The 23,564-nt window shown below is 37.2% G+C and overlaps 1 protein-coding gene across 1 annotated transcript in view; it reads left to right on the top strand.

Annotated features, from left to right (window-relative positions):
• The window catches only part of SYNPO2 (synaptopodin 2), a 171,046-nt gene extending 157,148 nt beyond the window's left edge, over window positions 1-13,898 (top strand). The window contains exon 5 of the mRNA XM_015077479.3: window positions 10,293-13,898. Within this exon, the coding sequence (XP_014932965.2) occupies window positions 10,293-10,829 (537 nt within the window). The 3' untranslated portion in view covers window positions 10,830-13,898. The remainder of the gene's footprint in view (window positions 1-10,292) is intronic.
• Window positions 13,899-23,564: the final 9,666 nt, after the last annotated feature.

Below are 23,564 nucleotides of genomic sequence, written 5' to 3'. Positions count from 1 at the left end.
GAAATGTGTTTAAAAGATTTTATTTTTACGTTCAAGCCAATTAAAGTAGACTTTTATGAAAAACATATTTAAGGCTTTTCCCCAAGAAATACAAAAAATCAAAATGTCAATTCCAGCTCTGTAAATAGAATACAGTCTATATTAGTAGGATTATTTTCATAGGCTATAATTTCTAGAATGTCATGCTTCTTTTCTGAGGGTAAAGGAGAGCAAGGGGGTAAAACATTGTGGTGTAGTTCATTTCTTTTCACTAATAGATTTAATGACTTAAAATTATTTTGATAAAATTTTATTACCTATTACTTTAATTTTTAAATTTCCCTATACAGACACATAACAGCTATGTGACCTAGGGTAACTAATTTTTATGCCTCAGTTTCCTCATTTGCAAGATGGAAATTATAGGGTTGTTGAGAGGGTTAAATGAGTTAATAGAAAAAATTGCCTAGCAGTGTGATTAGTACATAGTAGAAACTCTATGCGTTTCAGTTATTGCGATCATGGCTTCTAAGATGGAAGGGACCACAGAAGTGTATGTACAAATTCCTCCTTAACATCGGTCTTCATGACCTTAAGTTGCATGTGGTTATTTTTATTTTTTTATGACAGAGGGTTAAGAACGATCAAGAAGTCTGTATTTTGGCCCACCCAGAGCTAGCAGAGGGGTGAGGTCAGTGCGTGTTTCTGGTCAGCTCTGCTGCCTGCGTTCCGGCTTCTGGCGGGAGGGAAGCAGTGGCTGGCACAGCAGTATCTGAGGCGTGTAGTGTTAATGCCACTTCAAAGGCAAGGCTCCCTCCTATTTTTATCCTGGGTCGGCAGTCTGCCTATGCAGTTGCCTCTTGAACAAAAGGTTCTGCCAGGTCTCTGACACCTTTTAAGACCTCACAGGCTCTTCTCACAATAACAAGAATAATCACCATTTGTTGTGCCAGGTGGCATTTGATTTCTAAACGAAATCTCTCCCCTACCCATAATCTTGAGACCGTAGCCAGAATTATTACCATTTTACAACCAAGGAAAGTACTACGGCTGGAGAGGTTGAAGCCTACGTAGGTCACAAGAGGCAAAGGCCGGACTCCCAGGTCACTGTGACATCCAAATTCACATTCTTTCCAATATATCATGCTTGCTTCCATTGTCATTTATAGCCCTTACCCATTCTCACAAAGGAATTTCCTTCAAACACAAAATAAACTTTTAAAAAGTGTATTGTTTTAGAACCCAGATTTAATCTAAAAGTTAATCTGAAATTAATCAAGATAAATAGTGGCAGAGCCAAGATGAGAAACACTAGAGACAAGACGGTATCTCTTTTTTTGATGTCTATTTTATTTATGGAACTATCTAAGCAATGTATTTCTATTCAATAATATGACTTATTAGTCCTGATTCTTTGCACTATTCTTTTTTTTTTAATGTTTGTTTATTTATTTTGAGAGAGAAAGCCTATACCATTGGGGTGAGGGGCAGAGAGAGAGAGGCAGGGAGAGAATCCCAAGCACGCTCCATGCTGTTACTGCAGAGCCCAATGTGGGGCTCAAACTCAAGAACTGTGAGATCATGACCTGAGCCGAAATCAAGAGTCAGCTGCTTAACCAACTGAGCCACTCAGGTGCCCCTGCACTATTCTATTTTTTTTTTAATGTTTTATTTATTTTTTGAGAGAGAGAGAAAGCAAGCAAGCAGGGGAGGGGCAGAGAGAGAGAGAGGGACAGAGGATCCAAAGTGGACTCTGAGATAACAGCAGCAAGCCCAATGCAGGGCTCGAACTCATGAACCATGACCTGAGCCGAAGTCAGAAGCTAAATAGTGCCCCAACCCCTGCAATATTCTTGATGAGAAACATAATGCTGCCTATTTTTGTCTAAAGATACAGGCACTCTCCTCCATTTTTTAGATAAGAGAGTGCTACAACAGAATTTCCAAAAACTCCACTGGTGAAGAAAATTTAAGATCCTCTTTAGAAAAGCAGGTTTCAGGGAATATGAGTTAGAGACTATTTAATTAAGAGAGTAAAAGAAAAATGACCTTAATATTCTCCTTATCCCTTGATGTCGAGCTTGACTATATGTAAATCATCTCAAAGGAGCATTTATCCTACATTTAAAGATCTCTAGATATAGGAATTCTACATCTTTATGGAAAAATATCTCTCCTGTTAACCTGCTTTCCTATCAGGAAAGTTAATCCAAGACTCCTGAAAGCTAGACGTGCCCCTGAGAGATTAGTTAGTAGAAAGTGCCATTTTCTACACCTGCTTGCAGTCTCATGATAAATGGTAAATCAACTTTCAGCTTTCTCTTCTACAATTCTAACTAATCCCAATGTCCATTATCTTTTTCTTCTTAGGTCTTACCTTTTAAATCCTGTAAATGTATTTTACACTCTCTTTGGGATTCATGCATAAAATTCTATGACTTTCCTCATCTGGGGAGTCAGAACAGCTTAAAACCCCTCACATTTGCACTGACCTAAATGCAAATCATTTTACTTGCATGTTAAAATCTTCTACCTGTTTAGAAAAATCAATGTTTGTAAATATTGATCAATCCTATTTGTTTTGACAAACATGGCTTGGTGTGCATATTGGTATGTGTGTAGTGAGGGTGGTGGGGATGAGTCTATGTGTGTGAGTCCATCACCACATGTAACTGATGTGAAAGGGCTACATCTTGGGCATGACCTAGAATTTTTGTGAAACTAACCAAGTTTCTTGGATTTAGCAGTCTGATACAGAAACTTCATTCGTTCAACAAATACTTACTAAACATCTACTTGCCAGGCACTGTTTTAGGTCTAGGGATGTCTAAATGAATAAAACAGAATAAAACAATAACTCTTACATGGAGCTAAATTCTAGTGGGAGGAAGCACATACACAAAATGATTAAATAAAATATTTATTATGTTAAATAAGCATAAGTCAAAAGGTAGAAATAAAACAGGGAAGGGGATAGGGAATTTTGAGAGAGAGAGACAGACAGGCAGACAGACAATAGCCAAATAGTGATCCTATGATATTTGAGTAAGGCCTGAAGGAAATGAAACAGAAGTCATACTGATGTCTGAAGTACTATGTTCCAGGCTGTGTACCAAGCAAATGTAAAGGTCCTGAGCCAGGAGTGTGTTTGGTGTGTTAAAAAAAAAATAGCAGAGGCCCATGTGGCTAGATCCAAGTGAGAGGGAGAGAGCAAGAGGGAGAGAGCAGGAGGAGATGAAATCAGAGACGTGAGGAGGGGTGGGGCCAGCAGACTTTACAGGGTCTTGTGGGTCAAGGAGAGGACTTTGATTTTCCTTTTTGAAATGAGAAGCCACGAGAGAATTTTAAACAGAGGACTAAGTGACATAATCTGGCTTAGGTTTTAACAGGATAATTTTGGCTGGAACCAGGGAAACTAATTAGGAGACCATAGCAACAATCCAGGCAAGATTATGATGCTTCAGCCTAGGATGGTGCCAGTGGAGGCATGAGAAATGGTTGCAGACTGGATGTATTTTAAAGTCAGCACTGACAGATAAGGTGTGGAGTGTGAGAGAAGAGGGAAGTGTCAATAATGACTTCCAAGATTTTGATGTGCACAAATGGGAAGCTGGAGAATTCCTGGTGCTTTCTTCCATTCATGTGCCTCTTCATAGTCCTCAGCTTTTTAGAAATTCTTATGAATGATTGTAATTAAATTTTTTTTTAATGTTTTCTTATTTTTGAGAGAGAAGGAGAGAAAGAGAGAGAGAGAATGATGGGGGGGGGGGGAGGGAGAGAGAGAGGGAGACACAGAATCCAAAGCAGGCTCCAGGCTCTGAGCTGTCAGCACAGAGCCCGATGCAGGGCTCAAACTCACAAGCTGTGAGATCATGACCTGAGCTTTAGTTGGTCGCTTAACCAAGCAGGGAGGGGCAGTGAGAAAGGGGAGACACAGAATCTGAAGTAGAGAAATTCTTACGAATGATTTAAAAGGCAAATGAACTGTCATTTATTTCTGTTTGCCTCTGTTGGCATTTGCTTATGATAAAGGATATGTTTGTGATGAATATTTACTGATCATGTGTTTAAGAAAGTTGTTGAAGGAGTTGAAATAACATTTGTCAGTTGGAGACACTTTCGCTATGAATATTTAAGCAGGAATTCAGTCAAGAGAATTTTTTGGCTTTCAGGGTTTATAGTATGAAATAATTTGAACTTCAAAATATATCATATTAAACTTCTTTGGCTTCTAGGGCAAAATAATTCAGTTGCATTGGTTTGGAATTCACTTCATTGTCCTAAGTAAACCTCAGACTACACTTCTTTTTTATTTATTTAAAAAAAATTTTCATGTTTATTTATTTATTTTAATTTTTTTAATTTATTTTTGAGACAGAGAGAGACAGAGCATGAACGGGGGAGGGTCAGAGATAGAGGGAGACACAGAATCGGAAGCAGGCTCCAGGCTCTGAGCCATCAGCCCAGAGCCCGACGCGGGGCTCGAACTCACGGACCGCGAAATCGTGACCTGAGCTGAAGTCGGACACTTAACCAACTGAGCCACCCAGGCGCCCCATGTTTATTTATTTTTGAGAGAGAGAGACAGAGTGGGAGCAGAGAGGGGAAGGGGCAGAGAGAGAGACACACAGAATCCAAAGCAGGCTCCAGCACAGAGCCTGGTGTAGGGCTTGAACCCATGAACTGTGAGATCATGACCTGAGCTGAAGTTGGACACTTAACCAACTGAGCCACCCAGACACCCCTATATTTCTCTTTTAAATGTTAAATGTTTCCTGCCAGCTAAATTGATCACTAGACAGTTTGATAAGGAAGCTAACTAAACTGCTTCATTAACTGCTTTATGTGGATAAATCAACATTTAATTGACATGAGAAGTTGGTTATGTTACACTAAGAACGGCCCTCAGCAACTCTGAGCTTTGTAGGTGACTTGAGTGTAGAGCCCCTTGTGTGTCTCACTTTCACATAAAGGGAATGTGTCTAAGTGTGATGTATTCCCTGTACCCTGGCACTTGCTTGTTCTTGTGACAAATGGAAGATGGCAGCATTAATTCATCCAAACCCAATCACAATTTAAACAATTCTTTCCAAAATTTCTAAGATTTCATTTCATTTAGCTTGCTTGGATTTGCATTTTTATAAAAAAAAAGTTTTCTCAAAACAATTTCATTGCAAGTATAGTCTAACATTTGATTAAGATCTCTGGAATGAAACTATGTGTGTCCAACTTCCCCACTCCAACATGTACTAGCTTTCTACCCTTGGGGAAATTACTTACCTTCTTTAAGTCTCACTGTCCTTGTCCTTGTCCCTGAAACTAGGGATAATAATAGCTCCTATTGTTTTGAGGATTATATGAAATACTCCATGTAAGTCAGTTAGTAGCCACCTATTGACACAGAGTGTGAGCTGTTAATATTGGCTACTATTAAAGGCAGAGGTAGGAAAATGCCTCCTTTGTGTTTAGCCTTTGGTGGGAATATATAACACCAGGTGATTCTTGAATTCAGTGGGTATCTGCAGTTTTTGCTGCATGCATTATATTGGGCTGGCTAAAGATTAGCATGTTCTTTCATGTGTTGAACACTTAAAGGACATACTACTCTAAATAAACACAGTTTGAATGTTCTACATGCAATGTCCACAGTGCCATCTGCCAGATGACAGGGCCCCTCAGTCAGTTTGAATGATGTCTTCATTGGTTTGCCTTTGGTGTTTGTGTTTATGTATCTAAATCTACTTAAGAAGATAAAGATATTATATCTGAATTCACCTTACCTAACAGGAGGAAGAAGGATGCAAAACACTTGAGAGAATGACCACCATAGATGTTATTCCTCCTTAGTTTGAAAATGAGAGATGGCTACGGGATAGTGAAGGGGTCCAAAGAGGGTGGAAGCAACTGGAAATATGTGAAGAAAAGACTGTATAGGAGTAGAAGCATTTGTATTTTACGCTTTTAAGATCACTGGGGTAAAGTTATGGGAGGCAAAATTTGTTTCACTGTAAGGAGGAAGTTCTCAACAGTTAAAGCCTAAGGATTGAGCAAGATGCCATGAAAACAAGTGAGTCCCCTGCTCCAGAGCAAGGTCTGAGTGAGGTATAAGGTTTCAACTCATAAGACTATTTGAATTTCTTGGAATTAATTAGAAAAATTTTTTCATTCTATTTTTAGCCTAAATTTCATTTTTAAAAGAAAATGAGAGAAGGACTTTTGTGGTCTATTGAAAATGATAATGTGATATAATAGGATATTAAAGCAAAAGTTCCCCCAAGGCCCTCATATACAGAGATGCTGCACTCTAAAGTCTGCTTTGAGACTAAACTATAAACTCTACAAAGAACACGACAGGAAGCCACTCCCACAGTTCTGGAACCACCCAGTCAGGTCTAGGTTATTATAAGGGATCAGAGTATGGCAAGGAGAGAAGATTTCATGAGGAAGAATTCTGGCTGCCATAAACCACAGGGTGTATGTTTGGAGTAGGTGGAGGTGAAGGGGTCTCCACCCCTTTGAGAGAAGAATTTCATAGTGGCTTCTTACAGAGGTTGAGATGAGATACCTGCATGAGGACAGACAGGAGGACAGAGTGGATTGGGGTCTGACACCCTCCCAAGAAATCTGGAAGGTGAGGGATGAACTGAAAATTTGTTTTGGCAAAGAACCAGGAAATCTGCTGCTATACCTCCAAAGGCAAATGATGTGTGCTCCCCCATGGAGCACAGCAGGCCAGGAGTGAAGGAAAGCTGGATAGGGTTTTCTTGGGTCCTCTTCAAATGGACCCTTGTAGCGTCAGCTTCCTAAGGGATGCAGAATGAGTCATAAGTTATCAGCTAACATAGGGATGAGTTGGCATGAATTGAGGACTACAAGCAAAATGTCCCCACTGATAGGAATCTTCAAAGATCCCATGAAAGTTTCCTCATCTGGACCTACCTGGCTCTGAGAGTGGAAAACCAGGTCATGATGTTATCAAATCAAGTAAAATTTCTCTTTTGCTCTTTTTCTCTTTTCCATCCTTGTACTCTAAGCCCAGGGAGCAAGAAGTCCCAGTTAGTAAGCTGGGGGAGGAGAGGGAAAAAAGCATGGAGAAGCCAACCACAAAGCCTTCCCTGAAGGAAAGAGGTCTTCCTGAAACAGGAAGAGATTTAACTCGAAATTGAGATTGGAGTTTGTTACTGCAAGGGATGGAATATTCTATTTTGAAATAAACTAGTTTGGGTAACCTAACGCGACCACAGGACTATTCCTAAAAGAAAGCAGAACGCCACAGTGCCTGCTAAATTTTCACCTAGTGACAGTGGAAAAACGTCTTTAATTAAAAAAAAAAGGGGGGGGGGGTGGCAGGAGACAAAAACAAAGAAGCCGTTTGGTGATACAGCAGACATAATGCTCATGGAACATATTAGGTACTGTTAAGTGCTTGCATATCAAAAATTTTAAGTTCTTCAGATAATAATACAACCCATGGTGGAAACAACAACCAAGGATCTAACCCATGTTATGCTAGGATTCTACCATCAGACATTCAAACTCCAGAATAGAAGAAACACCTCTGTTATTTTCAGGTCCCTTTGGTCATTTCTGGCTCAGGGTATATCATATGGCTTCCTTTAGCCAGGCAAGCAGAGAACAGCATGAGCCTTGGGACAGAGAGCAGGAGGAAATTGTACCAAGGAACAAGATGTGAAAATTGCTTTGGGGAAATATGTTAAAATTAGGGGTTTGCATGCAGGCAGGGACTAGAGGACTGCAATATTTTAGGCACAAAGAGAAACAACAATGTACCTAAAGAACTATTTATGCCACCTCTGTGTCTCCGTGACAATTTGTGAGTTATGTGCTATTGTTGGCTTAAAGGACTATGAAGGCATGTTTGTAGTCTGAGGAATATGTAGAAAAGCAGTAGTCATTTTTCTCATTGAGGTAATTGTACTCTTCCTTCAGGACCTTCACTATATTGGCATATGTGTCTTCTACAGGAGATTTTTTTTTTTTAATTTTAATGCTACTTAAAATTTTTCCTCAGAAAGCCTTGACTTAACTCTTTCAGTATCATACCTCAGAGTTCTACTTTTTGCTCACATGTTCAACTGATGAACATTTATGCCTTAGCTGAAAAACAAAATCTCTGATCTCTTTGTTATTAGAATATCATTCAACAATGTTTTTGAACTGATTTCTGTTAAGTTTCCATTCTTCTGAAGATCTTCAAGGTAAGAAGGTGAGAGAAAAAATGGACAATAAAATTTTCACTTTCATCCAGTGTTTTGGATGTCCTATCACTGAAATGTATGTGTCCATTTGTACATAATTATTTCACATATATTGATAATTATTTCCTTTTGTACTCATTAGCCAGTGATGTTAGTCACCTATATGTATATTCAGGATCACCTCCTATATTTCTATAGAGTCTTAGATCCTTTAATTAACATCCTTTCAAGTCTCTATTGTTTTAAAGACTTGACTAAAACAGGTCCATGAGGTGTTATATCTGATCAAAGATCACAAAAAGCAGGTATCACTGGAATTTGAAAACTTCACAGACTCTATAGACCAATGTGTTCTCTTTCTTCTATTAGTAAGGACAAAAGGGAGACATAGACATATACCATGAGAGACCAGAGCTAAATATTTCTCTATCATATTGAATGGTAATACTTCTCACAGTTTAGAAAATTCCCTATTGATCCTGTCAAGATAGGTAAAGAGTCTCTTCTCTAAAGTGACCTTCCATGATTGACTACCTTGCCACGGCAAAGCTAAAAACAGTACTTTGTTGTATGTTTCCTGAGGGCAAGGATTCCATTTAAATCATCTTGGTATTTCCAGACTCATAGATGAATGTGCCTGGAAAATATTAGGTGTTCAACAAAATTTTTGTTAAATGAATGAAACCAATGCATAAATAATTTGAAATGAAAATCAAATCCAAGATGGTGACTAAAAATGGCTTTGTTCCCCCTCCCTGATTATATACTCCAGAGAACTATTATTAGATCTAGATTAGGATAAAGAGATTAATGAAAACAAGTTTTTGTTAGGATTCAACCATTATTACTGAAATTTTAATGGTAAAAAAGAGAGAGGCCAGATTCATTATATTAACCTCCTTATTCTTGATATGCAAGCTAAGAATGAACCATCTACCTTCTTTGTGTGTCTAATGGGGAAAAAAAAGCAAACCATTTGAATCTAAGACAGTTTGTCAAATCCAGATGTTGGTGTTCACTTAAAATTTAAGAACTGGTTAAGAAAGAAAAGCTGTTGAAACCATTTATGAAATCTGGATGCATTTTTAAGCGTGGCCGTGCTTTTTGTTCCAGAAACACACAATGTTATATAATACTTTCAACGTTGACTCATTTCCCCTAGGTGTACATTTGCCACTTTTTGCCAGAAGTTTGTCTAAGAGGTTTCATGCAGAAGGAAATGTGTGAGGAAGTCAAGTAGATAACTAGTCTTCAGGGTTCCTAGAAATACAGAAGAGGCAAAAGAAGAGAGAATACAAGAGTTTCCTATAAATTATATTTCTTCATACTGACAAACCAAATATTTAACATACACAAGGGGATGTTGCAGGGACACAAACTCTCAAAGAAATAATATGCATAAAAGGAAGCAAAATGCAAATGAAATAAGTGGCAAGAATGTTTCTTTGAGATATGGGCAATCTCCCATGCATAGGTAATAAAGATACACATAATGATCAGCACTGTATAAATAGATTTTGAAAAGAAAAAGACCATCCACTCCATTAGATCAGCAATGTTAAATACAACTAAGTAGCTCTTGGGATTTTGTTTTTGTTTTTGTTTTTCCTGTATTTGGTGGACCAAAGTAAGATAACAGATTGAAAGTCACTTGGGAAAAGTAAAATGCCCAGTAGTTCATGGCCTGTTTCTGGGGTAGTCAATATGTTTTGTTTATTTTGTACCAGGAAAACAGGACCTGAATAAGGGTGGGCTGTGTGTGTTGATATGGATATGTAGAGGGCAGATAAGTAAGGGTGGCTCCCAGTAATAACAGAGTCCATGTGGTGGTGGTTGTGCCTAAGAGAGATGGTAGTGATTGGAGCTATGAGTTTAGAGATGGAGAGCAACAATGAAGTCCTAAGTGAAGACCAAGTCCCAGACCAGAGATAATAATACACCAGGCAGAAGCAGCCTGTCTTGGCTTTAGGATTAAGCATTTTGGAGATTTGATTTTTACAGTGCTCAATGATGTTGCGAAAATTACTTTGGAATAATAGTCAATCAGTACAAACAAAAATGAATGAGATATACTAACATTTTCATTGTTTCTAGGAGATTGGACGCTCTCTTTCTCTTCCTGGAAGACCAGTCCCACCCACCATCTCCACAACATCTCCTTGGATATACCAGCCTGCTTATAGCTACTCTAGCAAACCAACTGATGGGCTAGAGAAAGCAAACAAGAGACTAACTCCTTGGGAAGCAGCAGCGAAGTCTCCTCTTGGTCTAGTGGATGATGCCTTTAAGCCCAGAAACATCCAAGAATCCATTGTGGCAAATGTGGTCTCAGCAGCTCGGAGGAAGGTGCTCCCAGGGCCCTCAGATGATTGGAATAAGAGACTGTCCTGTGTTCCTCAAGCCCAGAAGGCCAGTATGGGCTCATTCGCAAGGCAAGAGTATAATGTTGCATCCTTACCTGATAATAATATGCCCACCAACTCCCAATATGGTTCACAGGTCTCATATGCATATTATAGGCAGCCTTCCAGAAATGATTCTGAAATAATGTCCATGGAAACTAGGTCAGATTACTGTCTTTCAATAGCTGATTACAACTACAACCCACACCCAAGGGGATGGAGACGCTAAACATGAAGCTTAGAAGAACTATCATGTGTCATCTGTAATAGTAGTTTTTAAATGTTCCTTTGTAGGACTTTTCACTTTTCCAGTAGATTTAGATGCACTTTTGGTCTTGGCTTGTTCTCAGAAGTCATTTTTTTGAGTTTATGTGTGTGTGTGTGTGTGTGTGTGTGTGTGTGTGTATGCACATGTGAATGATCTCTTCCTTGCACATGTGAGTCTGCTCATGATAGAGAATTTCTTAGAGGAAAAAGTTAATTTTCTGCCTTGATGTGCTGGCATGTATATCTAATTCATAATCTTTATTCCATTTATTCCATTAATATGGGGTAGTCTAAGCAACTAAACACTGCTCAATGAAAGTGAAATTGTGTATATTCCCCTATGTGTCTTAGACCAGGAAGGAATTAATGAAATATGATGTACTAATTGTCATTAGATAGCAAGGAATATAATGTTGGAGAAGTTTTCAATGAGAGCATGCCATTGAATGATAATTATTTTTAAAAAGGATTTCCTTGATGTCATTTTCAGAAGTTCTCTGAAACATTTTCAAAAATCCAATGAAACTGGATTTTTTTTAGATTTGAAATATGGGTGTTCTCAGAAAGAAAGAAATATTTAAGAGTAAGATAACTATACAACTCAGAAGGACTTTTGAGGAAAATTGTGTAATGTATGGGGAATAGAAAGACTTGAGTAGAGAATTTATTTTTAATCTATTTAAAGCCAGCAGCCCAAGACCAGAATAGACTCTGGGTTCAGGTATCCTCATTTGTCAGATGGAAGATCAGATTATTTAATCTCTTATATCTTTCACAGACCTGATATTCTGGGATTCTCTCATTGGTAGAATGGCCTTTGGTGCATTATTCAGTTTTGATGTTCATTATATAAATATAGGATTAATTTAGGAGTGGGTTAGCTCATCAGTGTCACTACATGTATAATTAAAGGTCCAAAAGGAATTGTTGGGAGACTGGTTTTGTGCTACGTGTTACATGGAGTGAGGGTTGATGTGAAGAAAAACACTATTAATGGATTTAAGGAAGTGGTAGATGGATGTGTCTGTTATTATGCAACTGTAGGTCATGACCATTTATTTAGTTAAAGAAAACATGCCGCAGGAGCCTATGCAACAAGTAGTGTTTCTTTAGAAGGCCATCATTAGGATGTTCAAAGGAAGCTGAACAGCTGCTTGGTCAATTTCATGACCCATGCCTTGTTAGCACGACCATGAGACAATCAAACACCTGCTCCTTACTGCCAGACCCACAAAGTATTCGGTACAAGGAAATTCAAAGCATTTGACATCATAAACAAGAATCGAGAGGATTTTAAAATAAAAAAAACATTTTGAGTATTCAAAACTTTGTTAGATTTTTAAATGTGATTATTTTGCTTTGTTTGACCTTTTAGCTCTTGAACTTATCATTATAATGGTGTCTTTCACAGAATAAAACTTAAAAAAGAAAAAAATTTCCAGTCTATTAAGTGATTCCTTATCTTGGAAATAGAAGATTAAAAGTTTGAAGAAATTATAAGTTCTTTTATTGATGGATCCAACCAGGTACTAATTTGTTTAGTTAAAAAGAAAAGATAAATACTTTCTAACATTATAGTGCTAAATTTTCTTAAATTTATATACTGTTAATTCTCTCAAACTATAAAATATAATTATAGACTCCTAAGACTTTCTATGGCATCCTACAAAATAATGCCTGGTATATTAGTCAGCAAATTCTCAGGAATCCCCCACATTAAAGTCTTATTTGCTTCAAACTTAATTATTTTGGCTGAATCATTCTAGATGTCACTGTCTTAATCTAAGGGTCATTTAGCAGAAAACACTGCCTGACAGGATCAGATCCTATATTGTTGCTTTCTTTTATAAATGCTAGAAGTGATTTCCATTACTCCTAAGATTTAATATACTCCAACTCCAGAAACTAATATACATTATATTATTCACTAAAACTTCCACTGGACTCAAAACAAAAAACAGATATTTTAAACTTAAATATTATTATAATAAAACAGCCATTTCCCTCTTTTCATGTGCTAGATCAAAATTATCATTTGTTTGAAGCTATCTGAATTTATTGTAGACATCAAGAGAAAAGCAATACATGGCAGGAAAGTTGTACAGTCTTCGCTCACAAAGAAATGAACATCTCCTATTTTTATTAGAAATTGATGTTTCAAGAAGTCACACTTTGCAGATAGAATTCTGCAAAGCAAAAGTGCCAATGTCAAATCATCACAAAACGTATTGTGGGTATTTATCTCCAGGTTACTTAAAAAGAAGTAGTTAGATTGCTTGCACTCAAGCTGATGTTTGAGACGGGAGACCTGCCACGCTGAGATCTGATTCCTATGAGTAAGAAAACCTTGAATCTATATGATAAAAACAGCATTTTTAGAAGAGCTCTTGCTTATAAATGTATACCACATTTGTTAAGACAGTTTTCTACTACTAGCAATCACATAGGTAGACAGAGTTCCTGTTTTACCATGGATTAAAAAGCATGCCCTAAAATATTACAGTATGTCAGTCATAGGGACACTAATTTGTCACCTTTTCTCCATCTTGAGTTTAAATACCACATCACTGCATGTGTGTGAAGTGTCTGCTATTAAAATGATTTAGATTTTGTCTAGTATCTTGAATTTTAAAAACACATGGATTCTAGTCCACTTATTTCTGAATATATCTCTTTTATGTTCTGGCACCATCACTCACATTGGAAGAGGCCACCCTGTTAGGGCTCAAGCATATATATGTACTAATGAATTGAAACTTTGGATAAAATATTGTATCAAATAGGCTTAGCTATTATAATTAGAGAGGAACTGTAGAAATATTCATTTTTTAAGAGAAAGTAGAGTTTCACATTTGATTTCTATTCAAAGTAGAAGTATCTACACTGTCCACACTTTTCTATTAAAAATGACTAGGTTCTTCTACTAATTAGATTGATATTTCCAACTGTGTTTATCCCAAAAGACTGTATTTGAAAGCTACATACTGAAATTCAAAATTGTATTAGTAATAAAAAATAACTTGAAAATCAACTTAAAGAGTGTTTTCATTTTTCCTTATAAAGTATTATTTGAATTAGTTTTCACCCCAAGAAATTGGATTTGATATACTCTAAATCCAAACGTTGACATATATTATTATATACATTATATTATTAATTACATTATTATAATTATATTACATACATTACATTACTAATCTTATCTACTACCTATTTTTAAATTTTAGTTTCCATAATATAAGCTTCCAGACACATCAAAAGAATTTCATGCCAATTGGCAACATTTTAACTGTTACTTAGAAACTTTAGAAAAAAGCTTCCCTAAAGATATGATCGACTTGACATGTAAACTAAGAAGTTTGGGATCCAAACATAAATTAATATTATTCTTTACTAATTCTTTCCACATATTATATTAAAAATTAGTCATAAGCACAAGCACAGCCAATGTAATATGACCTGATAACACGTTGGTTGTATTTGTAAAGTTGCTCTGGACTCACTCAGACAATCTATCATGTTTGTCATTCCAAAAATGGTTCTTCCTATATAATATTAAAACTAATCAGCTGGAATGTGAGCTCTCTGGTCAATTGGTATCATACAGCACAGCTTTTTCATACTTTATTTCTTTTATTTCTTTTTTTTTCTGGTAAATTCTGAATAGAAGGCTGTTTTTGACATTCTGATTATATATGTGTGTGTGTGTGTGTGTGTGTGTGTGTGTGTGTGTATTTAAAGGGCCAGCACAGGTAACATACTTCAAAAATGAGGACTGTTTTAAAGATTAAAATGACCTAAGAGTAGTAACACTATATTGTCTTAAGATACTAATGCCATAGAAAACTCCCCTTTTTTCTGAGGAATTCCTAGTGCTTTGTAGACTATACATTTCACTATACATTTCAAAACATACTTAGAAGTAGGTAATGTTATTTCCACATAGAGCCAATAGACAGCCTGAGGCAAGGAGAAAGAGAAGAACACAAGAGAGCTGCTTCAAAACTAGTCAGTTTCCCCACTCTCTTACTACCAAAACTAGTACAAACCACTCCCCTTTCCTCAGTAGTTCTGGAAAACAAGATTTGTGACTTCTGAAATTTAATCGGGCAGTATTTTCCACGAAGGGGCATTTCATTATTTACAGCCTTATAAAATGTGACAGTTTATATTTCTGAAAAGGATCTGGCAATCTCTCTATAAAAATCAAGTAATTACATAAAAGGCACTTAAAGAGGAAATGCCTCCAAAGAATCTCGCTGTGGTATTTTTCTTATTTCTAAAGTTATAGTGAAGATTTGCTATATGGTGACTTATTTTTCTTTGGCTTTTCTGTCACCAGTCTTCATGAACTTTCCTCCACACCCATCTCTCCCCAAGAGGAAAAAGCTTCATTTACCTCTTCAAGGATTTCAGTTTATGTTTCTTACTTGAGAGTTTGAAGAAGCTTTATAAAGCATGACAGCATTACCATGATGATTTGAATATGTGTGAGGTTTGCCCTAAATTACCATATAAATTATAATGGGGTATGTTGTAAGGACCAAGGGCAGGCCATCCCCATGATGGGTCACTTTGGCATGAAGATTATTTTGAGTTAAAAGCCATAAAACCCCAGCAGATTCAGGAAAAGCTCTTTACTTCCCCTTCAACTGCCTAAAAAGAATTTAGACAGAGGACCAGCTCCAGGAAGAGATTGATCACCACAGATAACTACATTATAATATGAACTAGAGGTGGTAAACAAGAAGGAATTTAATAAAATCTGTTAAAACTCTTCTCTATGTCCTAAGTATGTGTTAATACTTATTGACTAAATATTTACTCTTTTTCATCTTCCTGTGAATTTCATTCCTTCCTTTCAAAGTCCCAACCCCCGAACCCCTTCTCTTAAGGTCAGAATAACAGAATACTTCATTTTACCTGTCTTTGGAATTTCATGCCTATGTGGCATGAATCATTTTGATTCTTAGTGCAACTAGAAGGACTTGGAAAGGCAGAGAAAATGTCTTCCTCTCCAACAATGTAGACAGAGGCAAAATCTTATTTAAGCCCAAATTGCCCTTGAAGAACTCTGTCTACATTACTATGAACTTTCAGAGGAAGAGATAGGATTCTCTCTAGCCTTTTCTTCAGCACCATCTTTTCTAGAAAAAAATAGTTATTTAGACAAGTGAGCTATAGGTGAATTCTGCAGGGGTATTTCTTCACCACAGCATGTATTGGAAGGTAAAAATCCATCCTAAACTAGGGAAGGTACACTGCAGTGCCCCTACTCCCTCTTCCATGGAGCAACCGTTTTCAAAGCAGTATAGAAAACCAAAACGGAAGTTAGCAGAAGCTTTGCAGCTCCTGAGGCTAATCTTTGACTATCAGGACTAACTTCATTTCAAGAGATTGACGTGGTAGTTGTTCCTGTTGATCTAGGAACATGTTATTCATATCCCAGATTTCTGTCAGACTAGTACATAACACGGAGAAGAATAATATTTTTAAAATAAATAGAGGGGAGAGGATTGCATATTCTCCTATAACTTGGTATTATTTGGGCCTTTATGCCACTTAAATGTCTCTTTGTCCTTGATTTCGGACGATCTCTCTCCACTTTCCATCTACAGTGACTACAGCTCTATTATTAACAATACAAAATGCCTGTAATTTCTTGAAGTTGATAACTACTAGAGGGCTGATAAGAGGAAAAAGAACCCTGGTTTTGTGATAGAACAGCCAAACTTCAATGCTCAGCTAAGCCAAGCCCCATGTCCAGCATGAACTTGAACATAACCAAATAAGACGGCAGAGATTTCATGTCCTGTACTGTTCTCCAGTGGTGGTGTCTGAAAATCATTTCTAATGGAGACTCAACTGGTTCTTCCACAATATGTTTGCATAAGCAAAGTATCTGGGTTTCTCATCTTGCATAAAAAAGAAGACATTAAGAAAGAAATAAAAATTTACTGTCTAAGGTCTAAAATGTTATCATGTAAAAAATGTCCAGAGGTATGAACAAATTCTATATATATTTTGCTTGAGGAAGTTTCAAAATAACTTGTAACATTTTTATTTCACTGTTACCCTGCTATAAAGTATTCTTAAAACAAAGCACATTAAAATTGGTCCATTCCAATATTTAAAAAAAAAAAAAAGAAGGGATATATATGTGGGGTGGGAATTTTAGCCCTAAGTATGAAACAAATATTTTTACTACCATGAAGACATTGATATTTATGGCACAAATATTTCCATAAAACATGTGCATTGCATCCACCTTCAGAAATCTCCCTTTAGGCATTAAATTCCCCCTTTCCCTCAGTTATTGTTATTTGAAGTAATCACTGATAAAATTGGAGCTTTCATGAAGACATCAGAATTAAAATCAACAGGCAATGCTTGTTCTGATTTTTAATTTCTCTGACAAAGGGAAACATTAAATTTTATCAGTGTGAGCAGCCAGTAAGTTTAATAACATTGAATGGCATTTGTGTTCCTGTCTTGGCACAATGAATATACCTAGAATTGAATTTAAAGTGATAGCAATCTCAAAACCCCTCCCCAAGTGGAAAGCTAATATAAATAGGCTCACCGCAATCTAAGGCTTTTAGACTCTTTGCAGTTTAAGAATAAAGGCCTAGAAAGGAGACTGGTATATCCCAATCGGTGGACACTTAGTAATTTTTTGAGAAAGTACTACTTTTGACAGAGGCACATAAAGCCCTTCTATTGGCAGCTCCAGAAACTGCTGTCAAGGGGACATGGATTCATTCATCAATCAATCGCAATCCTTTATTATTTATCTTTATTTTTTATCATTGTTCCCTACCCAATGTTTGATGTGGGAGATATTAGTGAATAAAATGTTTCCAGGGAACTGATAGTTCTAAAGGAGGGTCCAGTGTAAGGAGATCAGAACACTGATAGGATTATACAGAGTATCATGAGAATAGCAAAAATAATCCAACCTTACGTGTGGGAGGATCCTCACAGAAAGCTTTCTGGAAGAATTTATGGCACAGTTATATCTTAAGGCTGAGTAGAAGTAACTGCTAGAGGTGAGTACAGTCAAGAGCAAGATTGTACTCCAGACAGAGGGGGTATACTCCAGGCAGTTCTGTGTTATCCCCAGATGCTAAGGTGAGAATCAGAAAGCAGTGGGTTTTATCCTACAGGGAAGGTTCAAAATTTTTTTTTTTTTAAAGGCCAGTTAGTAGCTACTTTAGGTTAGAGAACCATATGTTTTCAACTCAACTCTGCAAAAGCAGCCTGGCCAATATGAAATAAGTGAGCATACCTTAATAAAATGTTAATTATGCACATTGGAATTGGAATTTCATATAATTTTCACAAGTCATGAAATATTCTTAAAAATTTTTTCAAGTAGTTAAAAATGGAAAAACTATTTGTAATTCACTGTCTCTACAAAAATAGGTGTTAGGCCAAATTTAGCCCTTTGGCTGCAGTTTGCTGATTCCTGCTCTAGGGTAACAATGGGGCACTACTAAAGGACTTTAAACAAGGATTTGGCATGACCTAGCCTTCTTGGTAGGAAGTTTATTCTGGCAGCACTGAAGAAGATAGATTTGAGAGGGCAGGACAAGAGGAAAGTAGGACACAGAGCTGTCTGGTCTTCCCATGTGAAAAGGCAGGCACGGTCCACCTGCTAGAACACTGTATAATAAATCGTCAACCCTAGTTTACCCCAAAGTGTCCCTTCCCTCCCCCATTACCACCTGCCCCTCTCTCTGTCACCATGCCTCCTCCTCCCACCCCCATCCCAAGCACACACCGTGGCTACCAACTGGCCTCCTTCAAATTCTGCTAACAGAGCAGAGAATGGGGAACTTTGTCAAAAGAGTGACTCCCAGAAGCCCACTTCCCTAATTTCTGGGAAGGTGGTGATGGCTGAGTGAGTGCTAGGAAGACCCAACCTTCCTGCAAGCGATCAATATGTGCCACAGATGCAGTCGCAATCTTTGCCAACAGTTATTTTCTTGTTGACAGGAATAATAGTCTTTTTTATTTAATTTGCATTTGACAGATGAAGTGATGCCATCTCAGAAAACTGAAATGATTATCTTCTTTTCCTGTAGCATAATTGAAAACTTTGTGCTTTGCCAAATAATCTATATTTCAAAGTATTTAAAATTAAACATGTGACAAAAATGTTTTGGAACGAAAAATTCTTTTCAAGAGATTAAGAACTAAAATCGGAATATCTTAGGGAGGTTTTCAAAATTCACTGTTCAGTGAAAAGGACCTCCAAAACAACCTCCAAAGCTGAAAGAGCCATAGGACTGCAGAAAAAGGCCAACAAATCCAGCTTGACAAGAAATGGTTTAGGAAGGAGACTTATGGACAGAGGTCTGTCTTATGTGGCTGCAAGACTAGTAGATGTCCTTAATCCCAGTAGATCTCAACAACCTCACCTCCCATAGGACCTGCTTTTATACCCCTAAAGGCTGGGGAGTATGTGCTGGTAGACCCCCTGGAAGAAGATGTTCGAGAATAGTTGCTTGTCATGGTCACATCTCCAGAGCACACCAAGGACATTATGCTCCAAGGATGTAGTTAAGGGTATGATTAAACAAAAAGAATATGTGTGTGTTGGGTGGGGGGAGAGGAGAGGACTGTGCTCAAGAAGGCTTCATGTCATCAAGTACTCATCATGGCAGATTTGTCCAATACGGCACCAGTCTGGTTCACACACTCACAGATTATTAAAATTGGAAGGGGACCTAGTGACTGTGTAATGAAATACAGGAAGTATTTAAAAAGCCAAAATAGTGTCAGTTTTTTTTTTCCTTCAAAGATGTGTTCTTTCTTCAAAGAACAGATTCCAGAGCTTTTTAAACTAGATTTATGATGGCAGTATTATCCTACCGTTGGTACAATGCCATTTCCAAACATTAATGTTGCTGTATTATCAATTTCACTTTAAGATCTGAAGACACTTGATGTTTATGGACCAATGTTATGTTGTTCCAGACATGGCCCATGTCAACATCCCCTTTTCCTTCCTGTCTTACAGACAGAGGTGATGTCATTGGCAATTGACGGGATAGTTTTATGTGGCACTATATCATTATCTCCATTCTGAAATCCTTCCAAAAGGAAGAAACATAAAGCAAAGAAGAACATAGTAATGGAAGATGTATAATAACATGTACTTCTAAAAGAGCTAAGCAGAAAAAGCCAGAGTTGACTACAATAGCAACTCATTCTAAGTAAAGCAGCTATGTAATCTGGAAATTGCCAGCCTATTATATCCACACAAATAGTTCAAGCGCAAGAATGATGTAAAACCTTCCAACAGGATGATATGTGAAAAATTACGACAAACAGAAATTTGTAAGAATTTAATTATTGTTGATTTTCAAAAACAGAAAAAATATCAGAAAGAGTATCATAAAAACCAGACCATTCTGCCACATAATCTCATCTATTCTGACTTCATCATATATGTCACTCCAAATGAAACTTCCTGAATATAGCAAGGTGGAGATTTGCATGGGAGACTTAGTTTTGCTAATCCACTTTATAGAAATTATTACAAATCTTAGTTAAATAATTAAGGAAAAACTTAAGTAGAGATTTATTTCATATAATTTACCTGAACTGTTATTCTCATTTACTGCATTTATCCAATCACTCATCAGGAATGTACTATGTACTTCTTAGGTGTTAAGCATTCTATAGTAGTAAGAATGATGATGATGATGATGACAAGGGTGATGGTAATGACAGCGGTGACGGCCACTCTTTATAGGCACTTGCAATGTACCAAACCCTATACTAAATACTTCAACTCTATTGTTTCACTTAATCTTCCTAACTTTTTGCAGTTGGTGCTGTTGTTATCTATTTTACATTACCTATTTTACAGTTGAAGAAACTGAGACATAGACACATCAATAACTGTCAGAGTCCCACCACTAGAAATTGGTGGATCTGGAATTTGAATTGAATTGTTCTACAGTCCATTCTATATATACTCATCTATATGCACATGATAAAAAAGATGTAGACGACATGGTGTCTCCATGTTTGGGCAACTGGATAGATAAATTTATAACAAAAGAAACATTCTAAGGCATATAAGGGATCATCATTCTGAAAGGGACCATAGAGATTATCTAGTCCAAACGCTCATTTTATAGAAAGGAACTTTTGTCCTAGCTAGGACAAAATGGCCAATGTCACCCAATGGAGTGTGGAAGTACTTTACTTCTTGTGTTACTCCCCAAGTCTAGGTCCTCATCACCTGTCACCTGAATTATTAAAATATCATCAGTCCATGTCTCTCTCTGCCTCCAGTTCCATCTTTCTACTATCCTGATTATATTCCTAAAACTTATGTCTCTAATGTTGAAATAAAGTCTTCAAAGTGCTATTCTCTTCCTTCTTCTTGACGTCCCAGCTTTGCCTTATCAGGTATCGGTCTACCCTCCCAGCTCCACCTCCCACCACTACTCCAGTTGCTCAACAATCCATGCCATTCTTGTTCCTTTCCTTATTTGTTCGAGCATACCCTTAACTTTGTCTAAATACCCTTCTTTCCTATCCTATAAACCTGTTCGTCCCTCAAGAAGCAGCTCAGATATCACTCAAATAAGCATTTCATTCTCCAAATTGCCAGTCACTCCCTCCTCTGCCTTTCCATAATACTTCACTTACAGTCAATGTTAGAGACAATGACTTGCCCACCTTTTAGTCTAACACCTAGTACATTTAAAAATGGGGACATTGAGGAAAGGCAAGGATAAAAGCAGGAAGACCAACTAGCAAGCTCTCACAGAAGTCCAGGTAAACAGCAGTTAAAGTGGAGTCACTAGAGATATCTGGAAGAAACACAGATTTTAATTCTATTTGGGAGATAGGCTTACCAGATGGAAATGTCTCAAATGTGGACAGTAAAAGAAAGGGAGGCATTACAGTTTATGTTTTAAATTTTATGGTTTGAACCATTGCACGATAGCATTATGTTTTACTGAGATGAAGAAAACTAAAGTGAAGATTTTAGGAGGGAAAATGAAAAGTTCCATATTTAGACATATTGAATTGATAGTAAGTATGGACATTTGAAGCTTTACTGTGGAAAACTGTTCTTAAAGTAAAAGAACCACCAGATGACAATAATAATAGCCAAGAGTGATTGGGATTGCTTAACATGTGCCAGACTTTGTTTACATGTTAAGTTATATAATCTCCACAATCACTCTATAAGGAAGTTACTGCTGTGACTGCCGTTTTATAGATAAGGAGAGTAAGGTACAGAATGGTCAAGTTACCTCCCCAAGATCTCGCATTTGTAAGTGGCAGATTAGGATTCAAATCCAGGCAGTCTGACTCCAGAGTCTGGCCTTTTATTCTCTGCATCAAAAAAGTCCTAATGACCCAGTGCCAGGAAATCCTACTTATTTCTCAATAAAACCAACAGGAAGCAAACACAGCTCTCCACACATTACATGACAGGATTGATTGACAGGATTGATTGACAGGATTGGTTTATTTATTTATTTATTTATTTATTTATACATTTTGGTATGTATTTTGTAGCATTTTTTAAAATTTATTTACTTTTCATTTACATCCAAGTTAGTTAGCATATAGTACAATAATGTTTTCAGGAGTAGATTCCAGTGATTCATCCCCTATGTATAACACTCAGTGCTCATCCCAACAAGTGTCCTCCTTAATGCTCCTTACCCATTTATCCCATCTCTCCACCACAGCCACTCCAGCAACCCTCAGTTTGTTCTCTGTATTTAAGTCTCTTATGTTTCGTCCCCCTCCCTGTTTTTATATTCTTTTTGCTTCCCTTCCCTTATGTTCATCTATTTTGTATCTTAAATTCCTCATTTGAGTGAAGTCGTATGATATTTGTCTTTCTCTGACTAATTTCACTTAGTATAATACCCTTCAGTTCCATCCACGTAGTGGCAAATGACAAGACTTCATTCTTTTTGATTGCCAAGTAATACTCCATTGTGTATATATATATATATATATATATATATATATATACACCACATTTTCTTTATCCATTCATCCACTGATGGACATTTGGGCTCTTTCTTTACTTTGGCTATTGTCAATAATATTGCTGTATACATTGGGGTGCATGTGCCTCTCACTTGTCTCCCTTGGATATATACCTAGTAGTGCAATTGTTGGTACATGACAGGATTTATTAAACCCTGATTTTAAGAAATGACGGTTCTGTTGCTGAAGCACAAATAACTTTTCTTATCATGGATGGCATTATTGCTATCACATTATGTAGTAGGACTAAGTAGCGAACAGCACTGACTTCTCCCAGGGGAATTAAGTGGCTCTCCGTCTAGCTCTCTTGCCTGGAGGCAATCACCTGCAGCACCCACTTCCATCCACAGTTATCACTTCAGAAACTACTTACTGGCCATCTGTAGTGAGTCAGACACTGGAGTTAGCATGGGACTACCTCTCTCCGACTAGAGAGGGAGACAAAAATCAACCGATCAGTTAATGCACCAATTAAAATAAACTAGGATATGGGCTGGAGCACCCATTATATGAGTATAGACTTGAAAAGGGAAGCTTTTAACCAGGAAGCAGCTCAATATTTCTTAGCCAGAGAAGAGAAGAAGCTGGTAGAATACTTTGGAAAAGGCACAGGAGCATTTGTGCCATTTGACACAGGTAGCAGTTTTCCAAAACTTCC

This window comes from Acinonyx jubatus, chromosome B1 (genome assembly GCF_027475565.1).
Source record: "Acinonyx jubatus isolate Ajub_Pintada_27869175 chromosome B1, VMU_Ajub_asm_v1.0, whole genome shotgun sequence".
Taxonomy (NCBI): Eukaryota; Metazoa; Chordata; class Mammalia; order Carnivora; family Felidae; genus Acinonyx; species Acinonyx jubatus.
This window is presented reverse-complemented; position numbering and strand designations above follow the sequence as displayed.